This window comes from Xenopus tropicalis, chromosome 6 (assembly GCF_000004195.4).
Source record: "Xenopus tropicalis strain Nigerian chromosome 6, UCB_Xtro_10.0, whole genome shotgun sequence".
NCBI lineage: Eukaryota > Metazoa > Chordata > Amphibia > Anura > Pipidae > Xenopus > Xenopus tropicalis.
Window position 1 is genome coordinate 120,333,730 of NC_030682.2, and position 25,189 is coordinate 120,358,918.

Sequence of the window (25,189 nt, forward strand, 5' to 3'; positions counted from 1 at the left end):
GCTCATCAGATTGTGATTGACAGATTTTGATTTAGAGGGGCTCCCTTTCCTAGCAAAGGTGTTGGAGCTAACTCAAATAATCAACTCCAGCACAAACAAAATAACTGACTTTGGCACAAATCGTGCATGTAGAGGAACAGGATTTCCATCACAGCTGGTTATTTTGAAAGAGTGAGCTCTAATACCTCTTCTACAAATGATTTGAGTGTTTTTTGCAAAAACTAGGAAATATACTAACAATAATCTTCAGCATTTTTCACAATTTAGTCCTAACTTCAAAGTGTGTAGGTTCCCTGTTAGTTCTGCAGCAGAGAGTTCCAGGGCTGGAACTTTCTGGTGTTGGCTGGGGTTTCAATGAGAGAGACCATACCAGCTATCACCCATGCTTACCTATAAACAGACTGTTAGTTCATTTGTATAGTTCAAAAGAAGATAAGGTGAGAAATAAAAGTTGTTTTTTTTTAAACCTTGGCATCAGAGGGCGTTAGCATGGATTTTGCAAAAACGACACCCCAAACTGGCACCTCTTTACAACAGCTCCAAAATGTTAGCTGAATACACTGGCTCCCTAATTTATGCCCATTTTTGCAAGCCTTGACACTGTCATTAGGCATTCCTTAATGATAGCCTCAGTTGGCCAGTGTGTTTGCAAATCATCTCCCCCACTGCACTGGACAGCTGTCACTAGGCTACATGACCTACACAGTAACAAATCCCCCAAATGTGTATGTAGTGTTAGGGCTCTGGCACACGGGGGAGATTAGTCGCCCGCGACAAAACTCCCTGTTCGCGGGCGACTAATCTCCCCGAGTTGCCTACCCCTGCCATCCCACCGGCGAACATGTAAGTCGCCGGCGGCGCGATTTCGCGCAAATCGCCTCGCCGCGTGTGCCATATGGCAACTCGGGGAGATTAGTCGCACGCGAACGGAGTTTTGTCGCGGGCGACTAATCTCCCCCGTGTGCCAGAGCCCTTAACCTTCCCATGCCCAGGAACAATCTATCTTCTGTAAAGGGTTCTCTTATCTACCTTTGGCCCTGCCTCCTTGTTCCATCCCTTCATGCTTAATCAGGAATTTGTTACATGGATTAATCTAACCATAAAATGTGTAAAAAGAAATACCCGTTAGCCAAGTGCTTAAAGTGCATGCAAGTGCTGTGTGAAAATAATGGGCCGTAGCTATGTATGTGCAAGAATGTCTGTGTGGGCTCACATCAATAAAACAAGTGGTATAATGTATTATTTGGACTGAACCTTTACTCCACATATTTGCCTTTGTAACTGACTGGAAAGTCATTTGCTTTCCTTGATGGAGCTAAAAGTCTCCCATATACAGCAACACTTGTATCTGTATCACATGGACATTCATATTCCGAGACACTTTGCAATTTATCCTTTTTCTTACTCTCTTTTCTATTGGATTTTATATATTTATTTTTTTAAGTATCCCTTTGTTCAGACCATCTCCTATTCATTTTTGTAGACATATAAAGGCAGAGTTAAGGTTCGCTGCAGGACCAGATATGCACAGGTTGAGGAATATAGGTGGAGGGAATTGCCATTTTTAGGGTCACGAGGACTTCCCCACTGTGGGGATAAATTGGAAGCAGGCTGCTGAAGTAAGGGCTAAACTGTATGTAAATCTAATTTACATAGAAAAGCTATAGTTTCCCTAAATGAAATTATCTATATGGAGAGAACTTCCCTTTGGCATGAGAGCACACCAGTGCAGAATCTGATTAAAATGTAACACCACAGCAAGCAGTAACACTAAAAAACAGTTATTCATAAAACTTAATTTAACAAAAACTTTACTTGTTTCAGCAAATTAACATTTACAAACTGGTCCCAAAAGACGGAGATACTTTGTGACAACATTAACCAAACAGATTACTTTTCATGTTTCAAATGATGGTCACAATAGAAGTACAGCAAATGACAGACATATTGAACATGTGTTTAAGGCTTCATTAGTAAAGATTATAAATATATATTATTTTATCCAAAAATATAAATGCTGTATACAGATTCCCAGACATCACAATCATAGATGGATGAAAAATATATATAAAACACAATATCTGTAATCACAAGTAAAAATGTTGTATGACAAGGTCTGTCTTGTGTCGCTATTTAGCAGAGAGAGCTCTAAAAACCTTTTGCTCACTTGTGGTTGCTCACTTTTGGGTTTGCTTTTAGCATAATGTAGAGTAATATTCTGAGACAATTGGTCTTTATTTTTATTATGTTTTTTTTAATGATTTCACTTTTTGTTCAGCAACTCTCAAATTTGTAATTTCAGCAGTTATCTGGTTGATGGGGTTAAATTAGAGACTGATGTATTTAAAGAGCGGACATAATTAAAAGTGGCAATAACAATAATTGCAGGCTCACAAAGCAATAGTTTTTTGGCAGCTAGGGTCATTAAAGCCCATTGGAAATTTGAAAAGAGGCAGAAGATTAAGGCAAATAATTAAAAAACTATTAAAAATAAATAATGACCAACTGAAAAGTTGTTTAGAATTGGCCATTCTACGACATACAAAAAGTTAACTTAAAGGTGACCCTCCCCTTTAAATCAGCTCCAAACAAGAGAAGACAACATTTTAAAAAAATCTGCAAAGTTAAGGTTCGCTGCAGGACCAGATATGCACAGGTTGAGGAATATAGGTGGAAAGAAATATAGGAAAATAGGAATATCACACTGGTGATAATTTGCCAAAAAGGGGTATACTAAATTTAGCCCTGGGGCCCATCAGCTTTGAGTTGTACCACTTTATTCACGAGTTTAAAATTGCTGCAGAATATATATGTAAAAAAAAAAAAAACCTCCAGAAATGAAATGGAAGTCTTGCACTCCAATCTTCTAGTTATGGCACTCAGGTTTGGGCAGAAAGAATTCATTTGAATGGATCAAACACTCCAGAACAGAAAGGCTCAGCCCAGATGTCTCGCCCTGCATCTCCCTATGTTTAAGGCGTGTGAATGAAGAGAAGGCAGTAACTGTCTAAAAATAGACTTGCTAAGCCAAAATTAAAACCTGTAACAAATAGAAAATAACCCACTATTGTAGCAAAGGTGCACCATTCAATTTTTGTTTTATTGTTGTTTTAATCAAAAAAGAAAAAAATTGCCTTATAAAAAAAAGTGAAAATACATTTATCACAGCATTTACATCTTTTAAACAGTTCAGTTGGCATATCAAAAGAGTAGGATGCTGAATTTGTACAATGGGACTTGGGAAATGACCAATATCTCAGTGTCATTGGCGAGAAGTACTCCACATTTGCACCAGTTTCTCTGAACAGCCCCAGCAAGGTTTTTTATATTACATTTGGCCTCCATTCATTTGAAGCCCTCTGGCACGGAAAGGGGGTGTTTCTGTTTGCACCAGTGCAAAACTGGAGTAAATACTTGCTCATCCATTAGAATGAACCAGTGTCTCTTTAGAGAAAGAACATTCTTTGTCCTATTTGCAGTTTGTGTGTTTAACTGTTAGAGCTGTACCATTAAACATATGCCAAGAGGGCTAGGGAGAACAACCCTGTACAGTTTGAAGATTCATGGCATTATGTTGTATAGAAACACATTGCATTATTTGTTGTAACAGTAAGAATTCTAGTGCTGTGGGGCTGGGTACAGCACAAGGCAACAACTCTTTGGGAACAGAGGACATTGGGTAGAAAAGGATTCTGTTTATGAGTGTTTCTCTTTACGGCTGCGAGGAGAATCTGCTCCATTTGATGTCACTGTTCCATTCACTCCGTTTTCTGAAAATACAAGAGACTTAAGTGTTGGTTGCAAAACCTTTACATTTGGTGCAATAATGTAAAATATATAAAATAGAAACAAATACAATATAAATAAATAAATGTTCCTCTTTTTTGGTTCCAGTTAAGAAAACCTTGTTAAAATGGCAGTTATGCTGCCTGTCAGGCTTTCCAGAGGAGCTGCACCAATCCCACAGTTTTTAGAAGTAGAAGAGATTTGTGGACTGTGGCTATTGGGATTTTATTTATATGGGTTAGTGAAACAGGGCTAATCTGAACCACTTTTTTTTTTGACGTCCTCAAGAAGGTAGGCCTATTGTTTCCTGTATTGGTTCTTTGAATGAGAGCTGATAGATATGTTTTTGCAACCGTTAGTTAAACGGCTTGACTCATATTTACGTGATTCTAAACATGTCTTACAAACTTTAGAGGGCTTTGCCTGGGAAGCTTCTGATTTGCATTGGGCTATAGTTGACGTTATAGGGTTATATTCTTGTATCCCTCATGATAAAGGCATTATGGCGGTTGAATATCATCTAAGATTATACAGTAAATATAATACAGAGACCAAGGATTTTATTTTACGTGCACTTAATTATTTGTTGACACACAATTTTTTCAAATTTGGTTCTATTTTTTACCTCCAAAAGTGCGGGACCTCAATGGGTGCAAAATTTGCACCCACATATGCCAACCTTTACATGGGATGGTGGGAGGAGACCCGCATTTTTGGAGGAGATAGATGTGATATTAATAAAATTAGGTTGTATAAAAGGTATGTGGATGACCTTTTATTTATATGGCAGGGCACTAGATATGATTTCGATATATTTGTGGAATTTTTGAACACTAATGATGACAATTTACGTTTCACCTATAACTTTGGAGAATCTTGTATAGATTATTTAGATTTAAAATTATTTAACAAAAATAACAAAATATTGAGCACTGATTTTAGAAAAGAGTCTGCAGGAAATTCACTTCTTCGAGCGGACTCATGTCATCCTAATCACGTAGTTAGGGCAATACCCTTTGGTCCGTTTCACCGCCTCCGTCAAAATTGTAGCACTGATGATGAATTTGTATCGAAATCCATCGGGTTGAGAGACCGTTTTATGGCCCGTGGATATTCCCTTCATCATTTGAAGTCTGCCTTCCAGAGAGCTTTTAAGTAGAACAGAATTGATTTATTGAAAGATGTTTCTAAAAATAAGAAGGAAGGCTTTGAGATGAAGAAAAATAGGAATCAAGTTGTTAAGCCTGTTTTTGTCACTTCATATAGTAGGCGCAACCATGAGGTTAAGCGGATAATAAATCATTATCTCCCAGTTTTATATGGTGATAGTGATTTACGGACAGTATTGCAATGTGGGTGTAAATATGTTGCCCGTAGGGCCAAAACTTTAGGCAACATGTTATCACCAAGTGCAATTCCTGAGGTTAAAAAGGGAACATGGTTGGATACATTGGGCACCTACCGTTGTGGTGCAGCACGATGTGTAACCTGTGAATGTATACAGGTATCTCAGAGCGTGATCAGCAGTAGCACAGGAAGGACTTCCAGGGTTAGGCAATATATAAACTGCAATTCGCGTTTTGTGATTTATGTATTAACATGTCTTAAGTGTAAAGTGCAGTATGTAGGCTGTACCACAAGGAAATTAAAATGCAGAATGCGAGAGCATATCAATCAGATTGTCTCCAAAAGTACAAGTACAGTGGTATCAAGGCACTTTAAGGAATGCAATGGTGGAGATATGGCATGTTTAAAAATACAGGGCGTTGAGAGATTATTTCCCTCTAACAGGGGAGGTGACATAACATCCAGGCTTCTTCATAGGGAAGCATATTGGATATTTCATTTAGATACCCGGCAGCCAAAGGGTTTGAATTTAAAATTTGATGTAATGTGCTGTGACCAATAGGTGGTGCTGTTTGGCTACATTTCTTGAAGTCTTAATAGATAATGTCAATTGTATACATTTTTGCAACATTGTATTTATTTATTGTATTTATTTATTTATTATATTTGTATACATTTTGTTTAAAAAGTAGCAATAGATGCATTCCAGTATGAAACTTTTGTATCTCACTTTATATTTGTAAAACCAATGTTTTTAGGAGATCATGAAAACATGTATAAGGGGTTAATAATTAGCATATGCGCTAATTGGAATTTTGATGTCATTTCCCCTTTTGGATTTTAAATAGCTGTTTGTGTTCACTTGAAATTTGTGCCTATGACTATGTATCTTCTGTATACGAAACGCGTCAGGACCTTTTTGTTTTAAGATCTCTGCAATAAAGACAAGTTTTAGTGGACTAAGGAGTGCGTGCCATTTTTCTTCAAACTGATGTTCGCTTAATACCTCAAGCTACGGGTTCAGGGCACTGCACCTGGACCACCACTTGTCTTTGGTGAGTGCTTTTCCCAATAACTTTGCCAGGACTGTTTTAAAGTTGTGTGTTGGAGGTGGAGGGTCCGGGGTTTATACACCCGGACCACATAATTTACGGGGTGAGCTTCTTATCACTTCATTTGCATTTAGCTTTTAAAGATAGCCTGGGGATTATATACACTGAGGCTTGTATACACACATTCCCCCTCCTGTTGCCGTAAAACTGAGCCACTTAGTATTATTGTTAGGTTTTTTTTGACTGTATTAAAAAAAAAAAAAATTGTGACATGCTTAATGTCATTTAACTATTCACCCATTTGCCACTGGAGGGCACAATTCATTTATCCATAAAAAGGAATCTATATAAATGCTGTAGCATTGAATGAAACATATCAAGTAGAAGAAATACCTTTTTCCTTTCGTGAAGCTTTGCCTTTAGCAGAGGTTGCTTTCTTCCTTTGGGAGGAGGGTTGAGGAGAGGAATGCTCTCTCCACCGTCTCAGCTGGAAATTAATGAACTTCCACATCATAAATGCCTGGGTTATGCAAATAGATGCCAGCACACTGATTCTAAAATAAGAAAGGATAATAATTAAGAGTGAATCTCATGGCTACCTGTGGTTCATTTAATGTAAGTTAACAGGCACAAGCCTTTATGTAATGGAGTTTTCAAAATGCAACCAAATTAGATATGAATCCATCAGTCAAATGAATAAGGTCTTTTCTATTCAAAGTGGCCTTTGAGGCACAACGACAAAGGACTCCAATGATGTATGGTTGGTAAAGCAGAAAGTAAAGTAAAACATTCAGTAAAGCTCCACTAGGGCTGATAGCACATGAAGATAGCTGTGGCTCCTACTGACTTCATTGGGAAACACCTGAAAGTGCCAGTACTGAGTTTTTGGGCAAGAAAGCATCATTATTGGGCAAACCTACAATACGCAGTGTCCTTCTTGACAATTCTTTGCTTCCTACTTTGTAGAAACATAGTAAGGAAATTCTGATCTGGTAAAATTAGCTGCCAAAGGTATCTGCATATGCATGATCAGAGTCTAAATGGAGTGTGTGACTCGCTCTGTATGTAGCCCAGTTAGCTGACCTACCTGGTCATATCTGGCAGGGACTACCAGGTTTTAATCACAAATGGCAACAATATCAAACAAACAATACCTGATGGCCAAAATGTTGAAATTTCCATTACTCAAATCCAACTCCTGATTTTCAGCCCGTGCAAGTCCAAAGCCAACAGTAAGAACAGAAAGGATAAGAGTGAGGAGGCGCCCAAGGACAAAGAGAACAGCCCACAAAGTAAACCTGCAAAGAAACCCAACAAAATATTTCATTTTTTACAGGCAGCATATTGGAACAAAATAAAGCACAGGAAGATTAATCCAAAAAGAAACTAAATCTCAAACCATTATTACTACTTCTTATCAATAGTGAAAAATAACTTTTTATTTCACCAATTTGCTCCCACGCGAAAATGTGCAAAAACAACTCTTAGGGCTCTGGCACACGGGGAGATGTGCCGCCGCCGCGTAATGCCATCCCACCGGCGATTTACATTTTCGCCAGCGGGATGGCATTTCGGGGAGATTAGTCACCCACGAACAAGGAGATTTGTCACGGGCGACTAATCTCCCCGTGTGCCAGAGCCCTTAAGCCAGACCTTTACACAGATGGCCATCATAAAACAATTAACCAACAACCATGGCCATAGTTTAGAATGGTGTTCCCCAACTTATAGGTGGAAAAACACGGAGGGGAAAGTTAAAAAAAAATTTAAAAAATTGTACACAACTTTTTATAAATGGGAGAAATGTTATTTTAATGTAAATATGATAGAGAACTGCTGAAGCTTACTTCATACATGACCAACTGTACAGCAGATATTTGTAGCAAAACTATTACTACTGATGCATTGATATTATACCAATTCCTTGCATCACTACTTAACGTTGACACCATGGCTTAATCTATTTCTATATAAAGAGGAAAAGCAGTGGTAAAATATAGGGCTGCATATAGGTTAGCAGAGAAAGACATAGGGACTTTGGGTTTGAGTTCTTGTTTGGATCTCCCGGAAGGTTATCCCCTGGCTGGGAATCATATTAAACGGTCATCCCAACTTACTGACCAATGTGTGTTTAAGTGTGTCAACTAAATCCACAAAAGTTGTTGCACTCAACCAAGGACAAACAGATGGCAATTTTTTCCATTCACACACATTCAAGAGGATTATAGAGAAGATACACTGTTTAGGACTAAGTGATGGAGGCTGCACTGTTTGGGGTTGTAGCGTTTAAGACAGCATGCCCTGCTGGGGGTGGACATGGGAAAATAGGGCAGATGGGTACATAGTATGCCCCGTTACATAAAGAGGGAGAGAGGGTATGCTGTATTTAAGGAGGTAGGTGAAAAGTGGTAAAGGGTGCAGTTTATGGTTACAGTGGTGGGGGGGGGGGGGGGGGGCAGCATGTAGAGTTAAAGGGTGCAGGGAAAGGAACAGGTAGAGGATGCACTCTTTAGAGATAGTGATTAATTATTTTGAATACATACAGGAGGAGGATATTTGTTGTTAATGGGGATTTTAAATAAGTGAGGCTTGCACCAAATGTTACTGAAAGGCCATAGCTTGTACTCTTCTATAGACTGTTCAACAGTCTTAATGCATAAAACCTGCAATTTGTTTATGCATGCATGCCTTTACACATTCATTGTTAAACTATTTTACAATTACTGTTATTCATATGATCCATCTGATCATTTAACTAGATTTCACCAGCTTAATATGAAAAAAGAAATGCTTATTTTAGAGCCCTTGTTTAAAATTTTATATAGCCAGTTAAGAAATATGCAGATATTCTTTATTTTGTTTAAAGGAAATTACAAGAACAAATTGTAGACAAGAGCAGTATAGCCATGGAGTTGCTGCCATGGATCAGAAATTCTTTGTTTGATAATATAATGCTTAATAAATCTTAGAAAGTGTGCGTTGCTTTTATGACAAGATTAAGAGAAGCATAGTAAAAAGAAAAAAAAAAATCTTTTACGCACATTCCTTATGAAGCTTGGTTAACTTACCCTTTCTGGTATTTCTCATTGCTGAAGTAAAACAGACGTGACATGTGAAACAGGAATTCTACAAAGTAATGCAAAACTAGTAATACCAGACCCAGGCGATTGAGGCTGAAATACAAAATAACAGATGCAGGTTACACAACAAGCCCTTCAGCGAGATGTTTTGTCAATGTATATTAATAAAAACAGCACTTTAATATTAAAGGAGACATATAGGATAAACTAAAAATATATAATCTTGTAGGCAATTATGAATAAGATATGGTGCTGGTTTCACTTTGGGCTAAAAATGAATACTATCTGTAAAAATGACCCCTTTATTGGAGCACCCTATAGATCCTCTCAGGTTCCTGTCTGTGTTTCAAATGAGGGGTGCGGAGATCACAGCCCTGCAATCACACAAGCTAAGACAGGTTTCAGTTCCCTGTCAGGTAAGCCTAGCTGCCGATTGGTTCCTATCCTACAGCGAAGTGTGCTGATAGCCACGGGCCCCCCTGCACAGCCTGGGAAAGGAGGCAGCAGGAAGTGGCACAGATGGGTGGGACTAGTACGTTTTGGAGGAATTTATCAATTAACCAATCAGAAACACAGCTTTTTGTTTTACGCACAATCCTTCTATATTTAGAGGAGTATAATGCACTGGTACATTCCTTAAGGTGTCAATAAAATAAATTCTGGTTATTAAACCAACATGAAGCTATGGCTATTTAGTTGTCAGAGGAGTAAGAAGAGAAAAAGACTTACTTGAGAACATAAGCTCCTATAATATGGAATAGGTACAAACCAATGTAGACAAGCTGCCTGGGAATGTCTTCCTATTGGATATTAAAGAAAAGACAGAACATTTCACATTTGTAAAAAAATTTACAAATCATTTGTAAAAAAATTTACAAATCAACAAATTTTAGATTGAAGAATGTGTCATGTATAGTGAAAACATGTATTGCCCAATTATGCATGATGGAGCTGAACATACTTTTTGCTTACTGTTTTAAGTAAAAACAGTTATTGAGCTAAACAGGGCATTTAAATGAAAGATATTTTATGTTTGGTACTTAAGGAACAAATAGCTAACCAGTGCCCAGATAATTTCTGTTTATCTGTGCACTGATAATCTAAGTATCTACCTGGTAAGGTCCAAACATGGAGAAGCTTCAATTTCCCTGTTTAGCTAACAAAAAATAAATATATAACAAAAAACATAGATTTGTTGGGATTAGAACAATAGGCAAAACATATGTTCGGCACAACACCTTTTTTATTGAGCTAGTGTTGAAAGGGGGTATATATTGTCCCTTTACTTGTCCACTAATTACTGCAAAATGAATGACTGGCGTGTTCATATGCAGCCTGATACTGTTTATCCTGTGTGCCAGGAAACCTGTTGCTGTGCCTCAAAGATACATTTACCAGCAAACAGAGAAGATTGCTTGCAAGAATAGACACCCCATAGGGAAGCAATTGTACCTTTTTAGTTTTCTGGAAGTAGAGCTCTGGAAAAGCATGAAACCAATAAGCCAGCTGGGAAATGTAGAAGAACTTCATCTGGAATCTATGCAGCAAAATAAAGAGGCATAATGTTACTATGTTGGGAGGATCTATTGTCTCATTCCATGTCAGTGAATGTGAATATCAGGTATATGTGGAGTGGAGACTGGACTATGTAGGCTACCCTGCGCAGGCAGTGGCTATAGGCAACACACCTGCATATTACATGGGAATATGCAAATATAAATTAGCTAGGGCTATTGGACTAATATGCATGCATCTATAGCACTCAGATCTTACTTTTGCTGAATATTACATGGGAATAAGCAAATATAAACTAGCTAGGGCTATTGGACTAATATGCATGCATCTATAGCACTCAGATCTTTCTTTTGTTGAATATTACATGGGAATAAGCAAATATAAACTAGCTAGGGCTATTGGACTAATCTGATTGCTATAGATGCTTACATATCTTTCTTTTGCTGCTCTTTTTAACTTGACTCTTCTAAGCTAATTTATGTGTGACTGCTACCAGCAGCTGCACTAGTACCTCTGTTAGCAAATGAGCCCTTCTGTGTGCCCAGAATACTTTTCCTTCTGCCAATTTGCAGCACGGGAATATACATGTAGCCAATTTATACAACAAACACAAATGTTAAGGACTTACGGAAAGTATGTGTGAGGATACCCTTTCCACAAGCTTATTGGATCAGAAAAATAATTCTCCTAAGATGGAAATGACAAAATGCATGTTACACAAAGAATTACTAACCACAAAAAGTATATTTTTACAGGTCTTTGTATTGTTTACATATTTGTATCAATTAAATTTGTTTTTTGAATACACTATCAATTAAACTGATTTGTTCAGGCCAAAAGACATTCTAAGCTCATCTTACAAATACTAACTGACTAATTTAGTTGGCCAATCACACTGTAGTGCAGATAAGTTGTTAAAGGGGGGAGGTACAGTCCTCAATATATTTCAGAGCAAATACATTACTACATATCTGACAAGAGTTGCCCTGAAAGTGCCAGATAATTTTATGGAGTAAAATGCAAGCGAATATTGCACTGTGCTGTGCACTGCAGGGCTACGGATTCACAAAGATCATTTCTGGGCCTACTGTGTTTGCGTGGGGGAATGTACAACCTTCAGATAAATCCTTATTGTGAAATTAGTTACAAACATCCTAATTAGTGACTGTGCAGGCTGAAAATAGCATTACTGCGCTGAGGTGGTTGCTATGGTAATACCTAGTACCAGAGGGTTATTGCTGGCTCTACAGTCTAGCTCAACCACCAGCCAATTTAATCAGATAATTTGCTTATCAATGTTCTTTTGTTGATGCTTAATAACAAATAATTTGACTTAAATAGGTAACCAGTACTATCCAAAGCTTTTCTTTAATTTCTTACCAGCAATGGTAAGAAAAGCCTTCTATGTTTTCCTCCCTGTAGTCCTAAAGAATAACCACCTGAATGATCACCTGCTATAGGCCCACAGCTTCTATATACTATATGCCTCCTGCTCACTAGAAGCTGCAAATCAGAGCTGCCCGAGAAGCAATTTTCCAGAGTGCCCAATAATAAAATACACATTTCTAACCTGGGAGTATGAGAGAACAAACCTGGCTCAAATATTAGCTTGACCATAAAAAATTCAAGTTCATATCCTGAACCTGAAATGGCAAAAATAGTTACTGCCAATTGTATAACCCAGAAGCTGTAACAGAAAAGTCACTTTGTGGTTAAAAATGCCATAGCAATCCACTGAGATTATGATGTACAGAATCGTGCTGTCAGCAGTTACAATATATACCATTAGTAGTATCCAACATCAGTGACATGAATTACTGTATATAGAAAAACAAGAAAAATAATATATATATATTTACTCACAGAGACAATAATGCTCGCTCCCCAAATGCAAGAGAACAGGTAAAATGCACTTAGCTGTCCAGACTCGTTAAACTTGCTGTGTTTTGTCTTAGAAAAGTGCATACGCCGGTTGATTTTCTGAAACAAGAATAACAGTTAAGACTGTGTGTACAGGTGACAACATTAAAAACTACCAAGAAAGGTTGCCTTGGAGTCATAAGAACATAAGGTCCAGACAGGACCTCTGTTAAAAGAGAAAGTAAGTAAGCTTTATCAGAAAGTTCTATGTAAATACAGCCATAAGCACTCTGTCAAAAGATTTGTTGTGTCTTTTTTCCTGTGCCAGAGACATGCAGCTCTCTCCCCTCTCCTGCTCCTCCCTCAAGAATGCTAAGAACTCACTCCCTGCTTAGGAATGTGGATCTGAGCCAATCAGCATCAAGCTTCCTCATAGTCTTACAAACTGAGTATGTACACCGGTCTGGGTCTCGGTGCAGGAGTGAGGCATTCTGGGAACTTTCTTTACACAGCTCAGTGTTTTTTCTTCCTGTTTGGCTTCTGATCATCTGAACAGGTAAAATATGGGGAGACTTAAGGGCACTATTGAGAGAACTGAAGGTATGCCTGCAGCTTCAGATTAACTCTTTATTAGCTTTTCCTTCTCCTAACTAAAGGTGTCCATACACGCGTATTGGCCCCCCCAACCGATATCTGGCCTAAAATTGTCCAGATCTCAATCAGGCCGGTTTAATTTTTCCATCGGATTGGAAACAGCATCGGCTCATTGAAGCGGTCCTAAATCCGCCGGTTCATATACCTGCCACTTTAATTCAATCGTTTGGCTCTAGGGAGAGACTTGAGAGACTTAGGTTACTAATTCTTATTAACAGATTTCTACTGAACACCAAAACTATTTTTCTTGATATAGTCCTAAAGGAGCACTCAAATGTGAAGTAAATTAACTGCCTGGGTGCTGATAAATGTACAAATACAGAGAATCACACTCACAGGACTATATGTCCTTTAGTTTCCCAACATTTCGGTCACATAGTGTGACCTTTTTCAAGGTAGAACAAACAGTGAAGCGTGAACCAAAACACCTATTTAAAGGTGAATAGGCACCAAAATTCTCAGTGTGTTGTCATGGTAACATGGAATACACAAACAAAATAAACACCATACAGAATAAACTAAACACTTAAACAGAACAATGTTGTCACCGAGATATAAAGTTGATGCACAGAAAATTATGTACAGGGTAAAGTATGGAAAAGAAATGTAATGAAGAAATATACAGATAGCAAACACAAGAGTGAAAATAAAAATACAAAATCAAAAATCAGGAGGTAGCGTGAAAATCAAGGTAAAGATTGTCCTTTATGCTGCCATGGCACCAAAATAACAGCCCTGGATGCAGGTCAAAAATAGACATATGTGGTGTCTGAAATGTTGTTTGAACAACAAAATAAGTTTTCTCTCCCCCAGACCCAGGAGTGCATGGTACTTATAATACAGAATCTATGTGGGTTTGATGTTAGCACCTGCCTGTTATTTGTTTATACATGGCGTGTGTGCATATGATTATATGTATATAATCCTCTGCTGTTGATATTGACCGCACACAATATATGCTTTTCTGTGGGGTTAGCATATTTCCTTTTTGCTGTTTACAATGGCTATTAACTATAACTAAACCTACAGATTACTAGCCATAGTCACATCTGAGCTTGTACACATCTTGATTCAGCCTAGGGCAGGAGACAAACATAGGAACAAACTTACATCTAATATGTATTCCTGGATAACTGCATGTAGTATTATTGCCACCAGCATGTAAAAAAATACAGTGGCCATATCTTTGATGCCATAATGGTACAGCGAAGCGGGTTCTCCAAGCACCCCTGAAAGGCAAAAGAAAAATGTATAACACAATCCATATTTTATAGACTCGGATGCATAATATTCAATCATTGTCAACCCTTGTAGTGCAGTAGATCATAAAAAACTTGTCTTATAGTATCCTCTACAACATGTTACAATACATTTTAGGGTGAAGTACCCACCTAACCCACATATACCAGTTTTTTGTTAAAAAACCTTTGAATTAGTTTATTGTAGATTTGTGCTTTGAATTGTTGTCTTTTCAGCTTCAGTTATTTCACTAATGATGAAATGATGTTAGTATTTTTTGATACTTTGTAGAATCCATTTCCCTCTACCCATACAATAAGTCTTGTACCACTGCCAGCCATACAACTTCAAGGTATACTTTAGACACAGACTTGTGATGACATTAAAGGAGAAGGAAAGGTAAAAACGAAGTAAGCTTTATCAGAAAGTTCAATGTAAATATTTATTTATTAGCCTTTCCTTCTCCTTTAAATGTAACACTTATGGGTATGGGACCTGTTGTCCAGAATTCTCAAGACCTGGTTTCCAGATAAGGGATCTCAATACCTTAAGTCTACTAAAAAATAATTTAAACATGCATTGGTAAACCCAATAGGATTGTTTTGGCTCCACTAGTGATTAATGATATGTTAGTGGGGATCAAGTACAAGGCACTTTATTATTACAAAGAAAATGGAAATCATTTCTAAAAATTTGAATTATTTTCTTATAATGCAGTCTATGGGAGATGGCCTTCTAGTAATTTTACACTTTCTGGATAATGGGTTTCTGGATAACAGATCCCAGACCTGTAACCCTATAATATTACAGTCTGCAAGGCTGGGCATAATTTTCTTATTGCAGGTTGCTTTGATGTCCTAATAATGTATGATTTTAGAAAATTATCTTCACAAGTGGTGAGATGATGAGCTTGGTGCTTGCTAAAATAATGATTCCCACTCATGTTCTTCTGTGTCTGTGGGCTGTTCTGTGATAAACACGAGCTGCATCTGAAAATAGGAACTGAACAGCTGGGAAGTTGCAGCTATTGTGGAACCTGTTTTCCCCTGATAATAGGATAATGTGGGTTTCTTAGGTAGCTCACAGAAGAATTAGATATAAGCCTTTCTATAAAAAGCAAAGCAATAAACAGAAAAGGCTGCATTTATCTCGTAGTGCTATCGGCTGACTTTCTGAAAATGCTTGTGTGTATCTTACATCAAAGAAATGTCACACAGACTAAAATCCACAGATGCCTGTGTGTTTGTGAAGATGAGGCAGAACTAAGATAAACAACTTTTGGATCAGAGAGGGAGGATAATGGCAGTGTTTTGTTACCATTCGTTTACTGCAGGGGAAAAAAGCACAAGCCAAATGGCTCCAGACAGGCATGTTTTGCAGATATAATTGTGTGGGTGAGCCATATAAATGATTGCAATTGTCCACTACAGTACTCCCAACAGAGCTGAGGCTGCTAGATAACTAACATTTACAAACTTAAGTCAAATAGATCGCCTCTGCCCAGGAATACCGGACCCACCAGGCATTAGCTTAAATCATAAGGGGCAATGGCCAGGTTGTCACCATGTTCTTTATCAATTACTAGAGCCACTTGGCACTTTTACATACATCCTATTTCATTGCCTAAGTATTGCAGGCCCAGGGACTGGCTGGTGTAAGTAGTGTCTAGTAGAGTCTAGGGTTAAACCTGGTTGAATGTCTGCACTAGCCCAATCAAGGGAAATTGTTGGTTAGTTGCCCAAAGGAAGGATAACGTGTGCTTTGTTTTAAAATGAGAAGGAAAGGTACAATCATTGCAGGTGCCAAAATGTTAGGCACCCCCCCCAATGATTGTAATTACTTACCTGATACCCGGGGCTGGTGCACCAACCTAGAGTACCTGCAAATGAGCGATCTTTTTTTTGTACTGATTGTGCAAGCACAATAGTGTGAAAAATGTGCATGTGTCGGCCCCGGAATCATGAAAGCGGAAGATGGAAGGAAGAGGATCGCTCACTTGCAGGTACCCCAGACTGGCGCAGTTTTCTGCTAACAGAAGCACCAGCCTGGGGTATCAGGTAAGTGATTGCAATCACTGGGGGCTGCCTAACATTTGTATGTATCTAATGTCCAATGTTCTAAATACGTTCATATTTACTACTGTGCAGTACAGGTTCTTAGCACAGACATCATTGTTTATTATTTATGAAAACTTGAATCTTGAATGGAAAACTATTACAAAATTCAAATTTAAAATAGGCAACACCTCAATCGGAAAAAAAAAAAAACAAAGACAAAAAAAACTTTGTAATAACCACTTAAAAATTCTATACCATTTCTGAAATAATTAACTCCATTCAGCAATTCATCTCTTTTTATGCAGGAGTTGGAGGCACATTTTGATTGATTTGATACCTGGACAATGTCTTCCAGTTAGCTGTCATTAAATTCTGACTATGCCCTCCTCTATATTCCATTAAAAGGCGCCGCATGTATACCTTTAATTAATTTGCCTATTTAAAAAAAGCAACCAGCAAGTGAGAACACAAATGCTATTTAATGTGAAGAATGCTGTCAGGCTTGGGGGGGTGGGGGGGAATGAAGGAATAGGGGTGAAATCCTAGGACCCTGGTGTAATGTACTGCAAATAACTGTATTTATGCAATATATCCCTTACTATGTACACATTTAACAGACAATCAGTAATGAGAGGTACTTGCCTTCTACTGGAATGGTGACATTATACTGAAGCGTGACAAACATGACAGCCATCTTTGCTGTAATCTAGAAAAAAAGGACAAAAAAGGGAATAAGGAAGAATATCAATCAATTTACCCATCCAATCTCAATAAGAGATAAAATCCCATGTTATAATATTATAGACTGATCAAGCTACTAATTATACACACTACTTTTTTAACTATGGCAAATGGATTCTAAACTACAGTCCTTAATGGGTTGTTCACCTTTAAACTAACTTTTAGTATGATGTAGAGAGGGCTATTCTGAGACAATTTGCAATTGCTCTTCAGTTATTATTTGTAGTTTTTGAATTATTTAGATTTTTGCTCAGCAGCTGTCCTGATTGCTAGGGTCCAATTTAACCTAGTAACCAGACAGTGGTTTGAAAGAGACACCGAAATATGAATAGAAGAGGGCATAAATAGAAAGATTAGTAAGAAATAGTAACAATAACAATAAGATTGTAGCCTCACAGAGCAATCGTTTTTGGTTGCTGGGGTCCGTGACCCCCATTTGAAAACTGGAAAGAGGCAGAAAATGAAGACAAATAACTATAAAAAATAAAAAAACAATTGAAAAGTTGCTAAGAATAGGCCATTCTATAACATACTAAAAGTAAACCTGAAGGTGAACAGCCCCTTTAATATCTAATACTAGTCCTAACCAGAAAGATTTTGTACAAGCCTGACCAAAGCTGCTCATGTTTGGCCATCTTTAGACAGAATCTGTACAGCTGCAGGGGAATGCTGCTTTAATACCTGAGGCAGCCAGGGGTGCTGCTGCCATGAGAAGGAGAGCTAAGAAACACAGTCAGGAGCCCTGCAAGTTACCAGGGGTGGCAAAAAACGCTCCTGGCAAGTTTAAGAGCCAAAGTTCTGATTTTTAAAACAGAATTTTTTCTTTTAGTGAAGATAGCGCAGCACTGACTTGGCTGCCTCAGGGTGCCCCTTACCCCAAACTTTTGGAAAACACCTGTTCAATAAAAATAAAATAAAAACCCAGCGTGAGAGCTCCCATGTGTGTTTGCTGTTTGGATCATATGGTCGAGTTTAGCAGTACAGCACTGCCACGTTAACAGTGTAGCTCTGGGCACACAGCCAGGCCAAATCCAAAACACTGCAGCCCTCACTATAGGCTTCCTATACCCCCGAGTCACCCCGAGTAGCCTGCCCTCTAACACTCTCATAAAGCTAGAAGCTCTAGTTGAACAACTGCAGAAGGTGCATAGAATAGACATGGCCGCTGCTACAGTACGTTTCTTTTCTAAGGCAATTATCTGCATATCCGCAGGTACTTGGATCTGCACTGATCTGCTGGCTGGAAAACTTATGCTTTTTAACAGAAAAAACAGCTGTAGCCCTTAACTCATCTTCAGATAAAGTTCAGCACCCCCACCCCCAATTAAATCTTCATCTACTTATGACCAATGAGGTTCGTCTGGGCCAAGGGAAAAGACAGGGAGGCTACCCTGGACAGTTACACACAACTCATCAGACTGTACTTTGAGGCAATATATTATTATGGCTGTTCCTTTTGAAATATGTTCTAATGCAGGGGTACCAAACCACCGGGCCGCAGACCAGTGCAAGGCCATGGGCTGTGTTACAATGAGCCACCTCTGATCCCGGCTTACAAAGTGGCGTTTTGGAAGATGTGCTGCGTATGACATGATGATACGTCAATGCATATAGCTCTGCTGCGTATGACACGCCGTCACGCATAACACCATGTCAGCGAGTCATACAGTGATTGCTTTGCATGCTTATTATCACGACCCCAGTAATTGAAATGCGCGCCCCGCCCCGCCTGGTCTGGTCTGTGGGAAATTTTTCTTAATTAAGAACGTTCCGTGGCGCAAAAAAAGTTGGGGACCGCGGTTCTAATGCAGCCAAGTAAACTCACAACTCACCTGTGCAACAAAACACAACTGCTCACAAATCCTAAAACAAATTTGCATTGGGAACATACCATATTACATGTACATGAGCCATGACGAGTAAATATTTGGTTCAGAAAGGCACTACCACTGCACTGGAAAGCTACAGGACCACCCTCACTGAACTTTTGGAAAAAACTTATAAACGACTCCCTACCAAAGCAGAAACTAGTATACCAAGCTTGCGGATGTCCAGAAAAATTTGAGGCCATATGGGGATTGTGGCTTATGGCAAACACACCACCTTAAAGGAATCTGAACAGTCAGTGTAAGGATATTGTGCTGATAAAAAAATAGTGCACATGTAACCCTCCGACTTTGCATTCCCCCTCAGCTCACTCCCTCTCGCTTCTTTCCCTTCCCTCTTCTCTCCTTTTCCTACCCCCCTTGACTTTCTCTCTCTTCATCTGTCTTAAAGGGACTGCTCCCTTAATGTTGTTGTAAAAGTTAAAATGCAAAATAAAAACTTTAAAAGAAAAAAAAAATATTTGGTTCAGAGATGCTAAGAGCATGCCACAAGGCGAGGCTCAAGCAACAACTCTGAGTACTCAAAGAATACATGGGTCACTAGTAGGACACGGTCATCCAGGAATAGGCAGTATGTGCTCCCATTTCTAGGAATGCTGCATACAGTTTATGGGCCAAGGGATTTCCCTTCGGCAGATATGTCTGTAGAAAGCCATTCTGGCTAACTGCATTCCAGTAATGCCAAGCCATGCCCTGTGCCCCTGCTTCCTGGCAGCTCCCTCAGGGCACTCTGACACTACAAAAGGAGGTGAAAGGGAAGGTCTGAGCAGGCAGCAAACAATAAATTACACATCAGTCTACCCAATAATGAAGTACAAACTGGAAATAAATCAATGGCACTGTGGTCTTTTGATAATTTACAAAGAGTAAAACACTCAGAGAATATTATGCAGTTCTAAAGTCACTGCTTTCTTGTATATGTCCATTTTCAATGTATTAAAAATAAATAAATGCTTGCATAGAAACAAATACATTGGTACTTAGGCAGCAGAGTTTTCAGGTGCAACAGGGAATACATGTGGAAGCTATATGAGTGCCTTATCAAAACTCAGGATAGTGGGGCAACAATCCATTCATGGCACTGCTGCAACCCACAGAAATTGGGATGGTTAAACTCTACTTTATTCAAACACTGTATTTGTGCTTTGGCTGAGCAATAAATGGATAAAATGATCCTTAAACATGAGCATGGAAGCACAAGTAGGAAGTGAATGCACAAAGTGTACAAATATTTACAAGTCACTGTGCTTATTTACAGGCCATCATTTCACTATTAGCTTCTTCTGCTAACTTCTCTGTTATATAAATGAAGTCTTTCAGTTCCCTATCAGATAGATAAGGCAGTGTCAGAAGATCATTTCCTCAAAATTGTTGCTCAATCTCAGCCTGAAATATGGAAATAAGTAGTTAACATTGACAAGAGCAAGACATGGGCAGAGAAGCTGCTGATCCAAGTCCTTCAGAATGATTCATATCAGGGGATATCTTATTATACAGGACATCTGTTCTCTGCATTTTTGCATTTAATTTTGACTTATACTTATTACTGTTTTTTATATACAAAAGATTTAACGGTACCCCTAGTGGTCATAAAGATGGTAGCTCCGTAGGAGTTTGCACTGACATTTAGCATATATGCAAACCTGCAGAGAAGGACAGCTCAGAGCATGGAAGAACCCTTATTTGTAGGGCACACAGAGCTACAATACAGCCTGTAAGCATCTACAGACAATATATCCAATTGTAGAAGAGTATCTCATGCATTACGGTGTCAAAAAAATGCTGATTTTACTATATGCATGCGACACTGCATCTATAGGAAAAGGAACACAAACCATAGAAATAGAATCTGATATAGCTTTACCATCAACACAAACTCTTTTATACAATATATAGAAAATCACTTTAGGGATTTAATAAAAAAAGTAAAATGTATACAGTATATAAAATAATAGATTTGCTGTATCCCTACAGATAACAGATATCATACTTATATTAAGATTTTAGGATTCATGTTTTAATAAGGGGGTCAGCATCAATTTATGGTTACTTAAAGTTTTAAAGACAATAGTACATAGTTGTACTGGTTGGTTTAACCAATAATAAATAGCCATTTTATGGAAAGAGTGGAGGACATAATACAGAGCTACAAACGAAGAGTAAAAACACAGCGACTAGGAGGCAGGAACTGTTGATAGAACTATACTAAGAACCAATATCAATAGAAGAACTTCTATAGAACATAGTTAAAGGAACAGTAACACAAAAAAAATGAAAGTGTATAAATGTAACTAAAATATAATGTGCTGTTGCCCGCCTGCACTGGTAAAAGTTGTGTGTTTACTTCAGAAAGTCTACTATAATTTATATAAATAAGCTGCTGTGTAGTCATGGAGGCAGCCATTCAAAGGAGAAAAGGCACAGGCACATAGCAGATAACAGATAAAACACTATTGTATTCTACAGAGCTTATCCATTATCTGCTATGTAACCTGTGCCTTTTCTCCTTTTTTCCAGCTTGAATGGCTACACAGCAGCTTATTATATAAATTATAGTAGTGTTACTGTAGCAAACACACCAGTTTTACCAGTGCAGGGCAACTATGCATTATATTTGTATTACTTTAAAGCTTTTTCATTTTTTGGTGTTACTGTTCCTTTAATGTGCCCATTATTTATATGCCAGCATAAATTACACGTCTGTTCTTATTTATTTGGAAATATAAAGCTATGGTGAGTTGCTGCTAGTTGCTAGTTGGCAGGGCTATAAGACAGGCCTTGCTCCCTTGCACGTAGTTTTATTTTCCTTTAAAGTAACATGTTTTTTCATTTGCCTATGCAAACATCAAGTGTTCCTTGTGCACTTAAAACCCTTTAAAGTGAGTGTACACAAAGCATACAAATGCCACTGGGAAAGCTACACACATGCGGATAGCACTAAGATGCCAGACAATACCATCTTGTTTGATGGCACATGCAGCGCAGCGGACCTGTTAGGAGACTGTAGACTATATTTCTCTATGTAAAGGTAAAGCTGTAATTGGATACTCTCATCCTACTGTACCTTTGAGGAAGGATCATAAGGACACACCCAACCATTAATTTGTTAAACAGACACGGCCCAGATAGGATCTATTACAGGTAATATAATAACAATTTTTAGCTCAAATTGAAACAGGTGCCATATAGAGGTAGGGCAAAAAAAAGCACCCTATCCCCTTAAAAATTAAGAAGGAATGTAACAGACATCCATGGCAAACTGGGTGAATTAATATAGACATACAATTATATCATAATAAATACAACTGTTCATTTGCAAGGAGCCAGTCATACAGCAGGGCAGCACACAAATAATCTTTGCAGAGGGGGAGTGTTTGCAATGCACTTATCGTCTTACATGCTGTATCAGCTATACAAGCAGAACAGGGGGTAGGCAAGCACTTTGCTACTACCTGGGCAGGGACCTCAGACCTGGGCTCTAGTTAAACAGCTGGAAAGGCACAACATACAGATCTCTGTGATAGGAGAAACATGTAAGCACTAGCGGAGCCAAGGGATTGTAGGGCCACATAGAACATAAAGATTCCAGATGTGGAGTCTCTACATGCATCCACACTAACATATGTACCTTTAAAATAGTACTGAATGAATATACACATTGCAGGGTTATGCCCTTTCACTTGTGCCGAGAAAAACAGGAGAGTCAAAGATACAGCTTTCATCCCACGTCATATAACAAATGTTGCAGAGCCGCAACTCTTATGTAGTAGTACAACTTAACTCCAACTTACCTATTCTGCAGGGCTGTACAATAGATGAAATTTCAGGGCACCTATTATTATACCTCTTGCTACTATAGGCACCATCTCTCCCTACTATACCTGCTATCCCACAGCCCCAGTCCCTTCCCAGAGGCTATTATCCCACTGCTACTATAGGCACCATCTCTCCCTATTATACCTGCTATCCCACAGCCCCAGTCCCTTCCCAGAGGCTATTATCCCACTGCTACTATAGGCACCATCTCTCCCTACTATACCTGCTATCCCACAGCCACAGTCCCTTCCCAGAGGCTATTATCCCCCCACTGCTACTATAGGCACCATCTCTCCCTACTATACCTGCTATCCCACAGCCACAGTCCCTTCCCAGAGGCTATTATCCCACTGCTACTATAGGCACCATCTCTCCCTACTATACCTGCTATCCCACAGCCACAGTCCCTTCCCAGAGGCTATTATCCCCCACTGCTACTATAGGCACCATCTCTCCCTACTATACCTGCTATCCCACAGCCCCAGTCCCTTCCAGAGGCTATTATCCCCCCACTGCTACTATAGGCACCATCTCTCCCTACTATACCTGCTATCCCACAGCCCAGTCCCTTCCCAGAGGCTATTATCCCCCCACTGCTACTATAGGCACCATCTCTCCCTACTATACCTGCTATCCCACAGCCACAGTCCCTTCCCAGAGGCTATTATCCCCCACTGCTACTATAGGCACCATCTCTCCCTACTATACCTGCTATCCCACAGCCACAGTCCCTTCCCAGAGGCTATTATCCCCCCACTGCTACTACAGGCACCATCTCTCCCTACTATACCCGCTATCCCAGAGCCACAGTGAGTATGCCGTGCATTATTCCCTCACAGCTGCTTCACAGTTCGGCCAGCCCCAGAGACAGCTCTGCACCCTTTATCGCCTTACTAACAAGTAAGCTTTGATCCATGTCTTGTAGCCAACAGTTCCCAATGCCCCAGGGCAGCAGGTCTGTGTGTACTCGGCCTTTGGCTGCTGTCCTGCACTCACCTCGAACATAAGCCCAAGAAGGAAGACCATGGCCAGGCAGGAGACGATGTCCGCATGGTTCTGGATAATGAACTCATGGCTCAGCACCGGCGGGGTCTTGCTGTTCTTCTTACGGATGCCCATGGTGACAGGATGGCGCATACAGGGCCGAGACTTCTATGTGCCACACACACCGGCGACACAGCAGGCACTTGCTAGGCTCTCTCCCTCCTCCTCTCCTCCCCCTCCGGCTAAAGCTGACGTTGTACTGTACCGCTGCCCACCACGTCAGCACTGTCAGGAGGAGCCTCTTTCCATAAGTACACGTGACTCCAAGGCCAGTGATTCCTGCCGCCATCTTTGTTGGTGGTACCAGCCCATAGATCTCTGAACGCTTCCTGTTCATCCTACAAAACCTAACGGGCGGTCTCACTTGGTTGTTAAGGGCAACAGTCTAAATGCATTGGAAACAGGAATGATAGAACTAGTTGATTGGCTGCAATACCGTATACCCCCAGAATTTAACAATATATGTATTTTAATTGTTATTTGTGCCTATGCTGTAGCTTGTGTGCAAACTCACACCACGCCGTACCTGGGTGATTTGTAATTACAAGTATTATAAATTTCTGATTTCACAGATGTGTTGTGTAATTAACCTCATTGCCAGTTTAAAAGATGGCTGCCTACAGTCAGCGTCTCACGTCTATTACATCGGCGCAGCTATTTTCGCGATACAAACGTCACGACGTGCCTACTTGGTTAATCCCGTAGCGATGTGGTGTGAGGTGATTGGCTATTAGCAGTCATGTGAGCGGCAGAGCAAGTTACATGTGTGTGAAATGTTTTGGTTTAGCTTGGGCATCCTTTATTTTTAATCAACATAGCTTGGGAGTCAGCATTAAAGGAACAGTAACACCAAAAAATGAAAGAGCATTAAAGTAATAAAAATATAATGCACTGTTGCCCTGCACTGGTAAAACTGGTGTGTTTGCTACAGTAACACTACTATAATTTATATAATAAGCTGCTGTGTAGCCATGGGGGCAGCCATTCAAGCTGGAAAAAAGGAGAAAATGCACAGGTTACATAGCAGATAACAGATAAGCTCTGTAGAATACAATGGTGTTTTATCTGTTATCTGCTATGTGCCTGTGCCTTTTCTCCTTTGAATGGCTGCC

The 25,189-nt window shown here is 39.3% G+C and overlaps 1 protein-coding gene across 1 annotated transcript; it reads right to left on the reverse strand.

Annotated features, from left to right (window-relative positions):
* Nucleotides 1-1,794: 1,794 nt before the first annotated feature.
* Nucleotides 1,795-24,237, reverse strand: tram1 (translocation associated membrane protein 1). Its single transcript, NM_001001210.2, is given in 11 exon segments — nucleotides 1,795-3,770; nucleotides 6,579-6,739; nucleotides 7,340-7,483; nucleotides 9,254-9,358; nucleotides 9,995-10,065; nucleotides 10,718-10,802; nucleotides 11,409-11,467; nucleotides 12,644-12,760; nucleotides 14,405-14,523; nucleotides 17,233-17,296; nucleotides 24,030-24,237. Coding segments are annotated over 11 exon segments (1,122 nt in total). The 5' UTR covers nucleotides 24,153-24,237; the 3' UTR covers nucleotides 1,795-3,696.
* Between the last annotated feature and the right edge of the window lie 952 nt (nucleotides 24,238-25,189).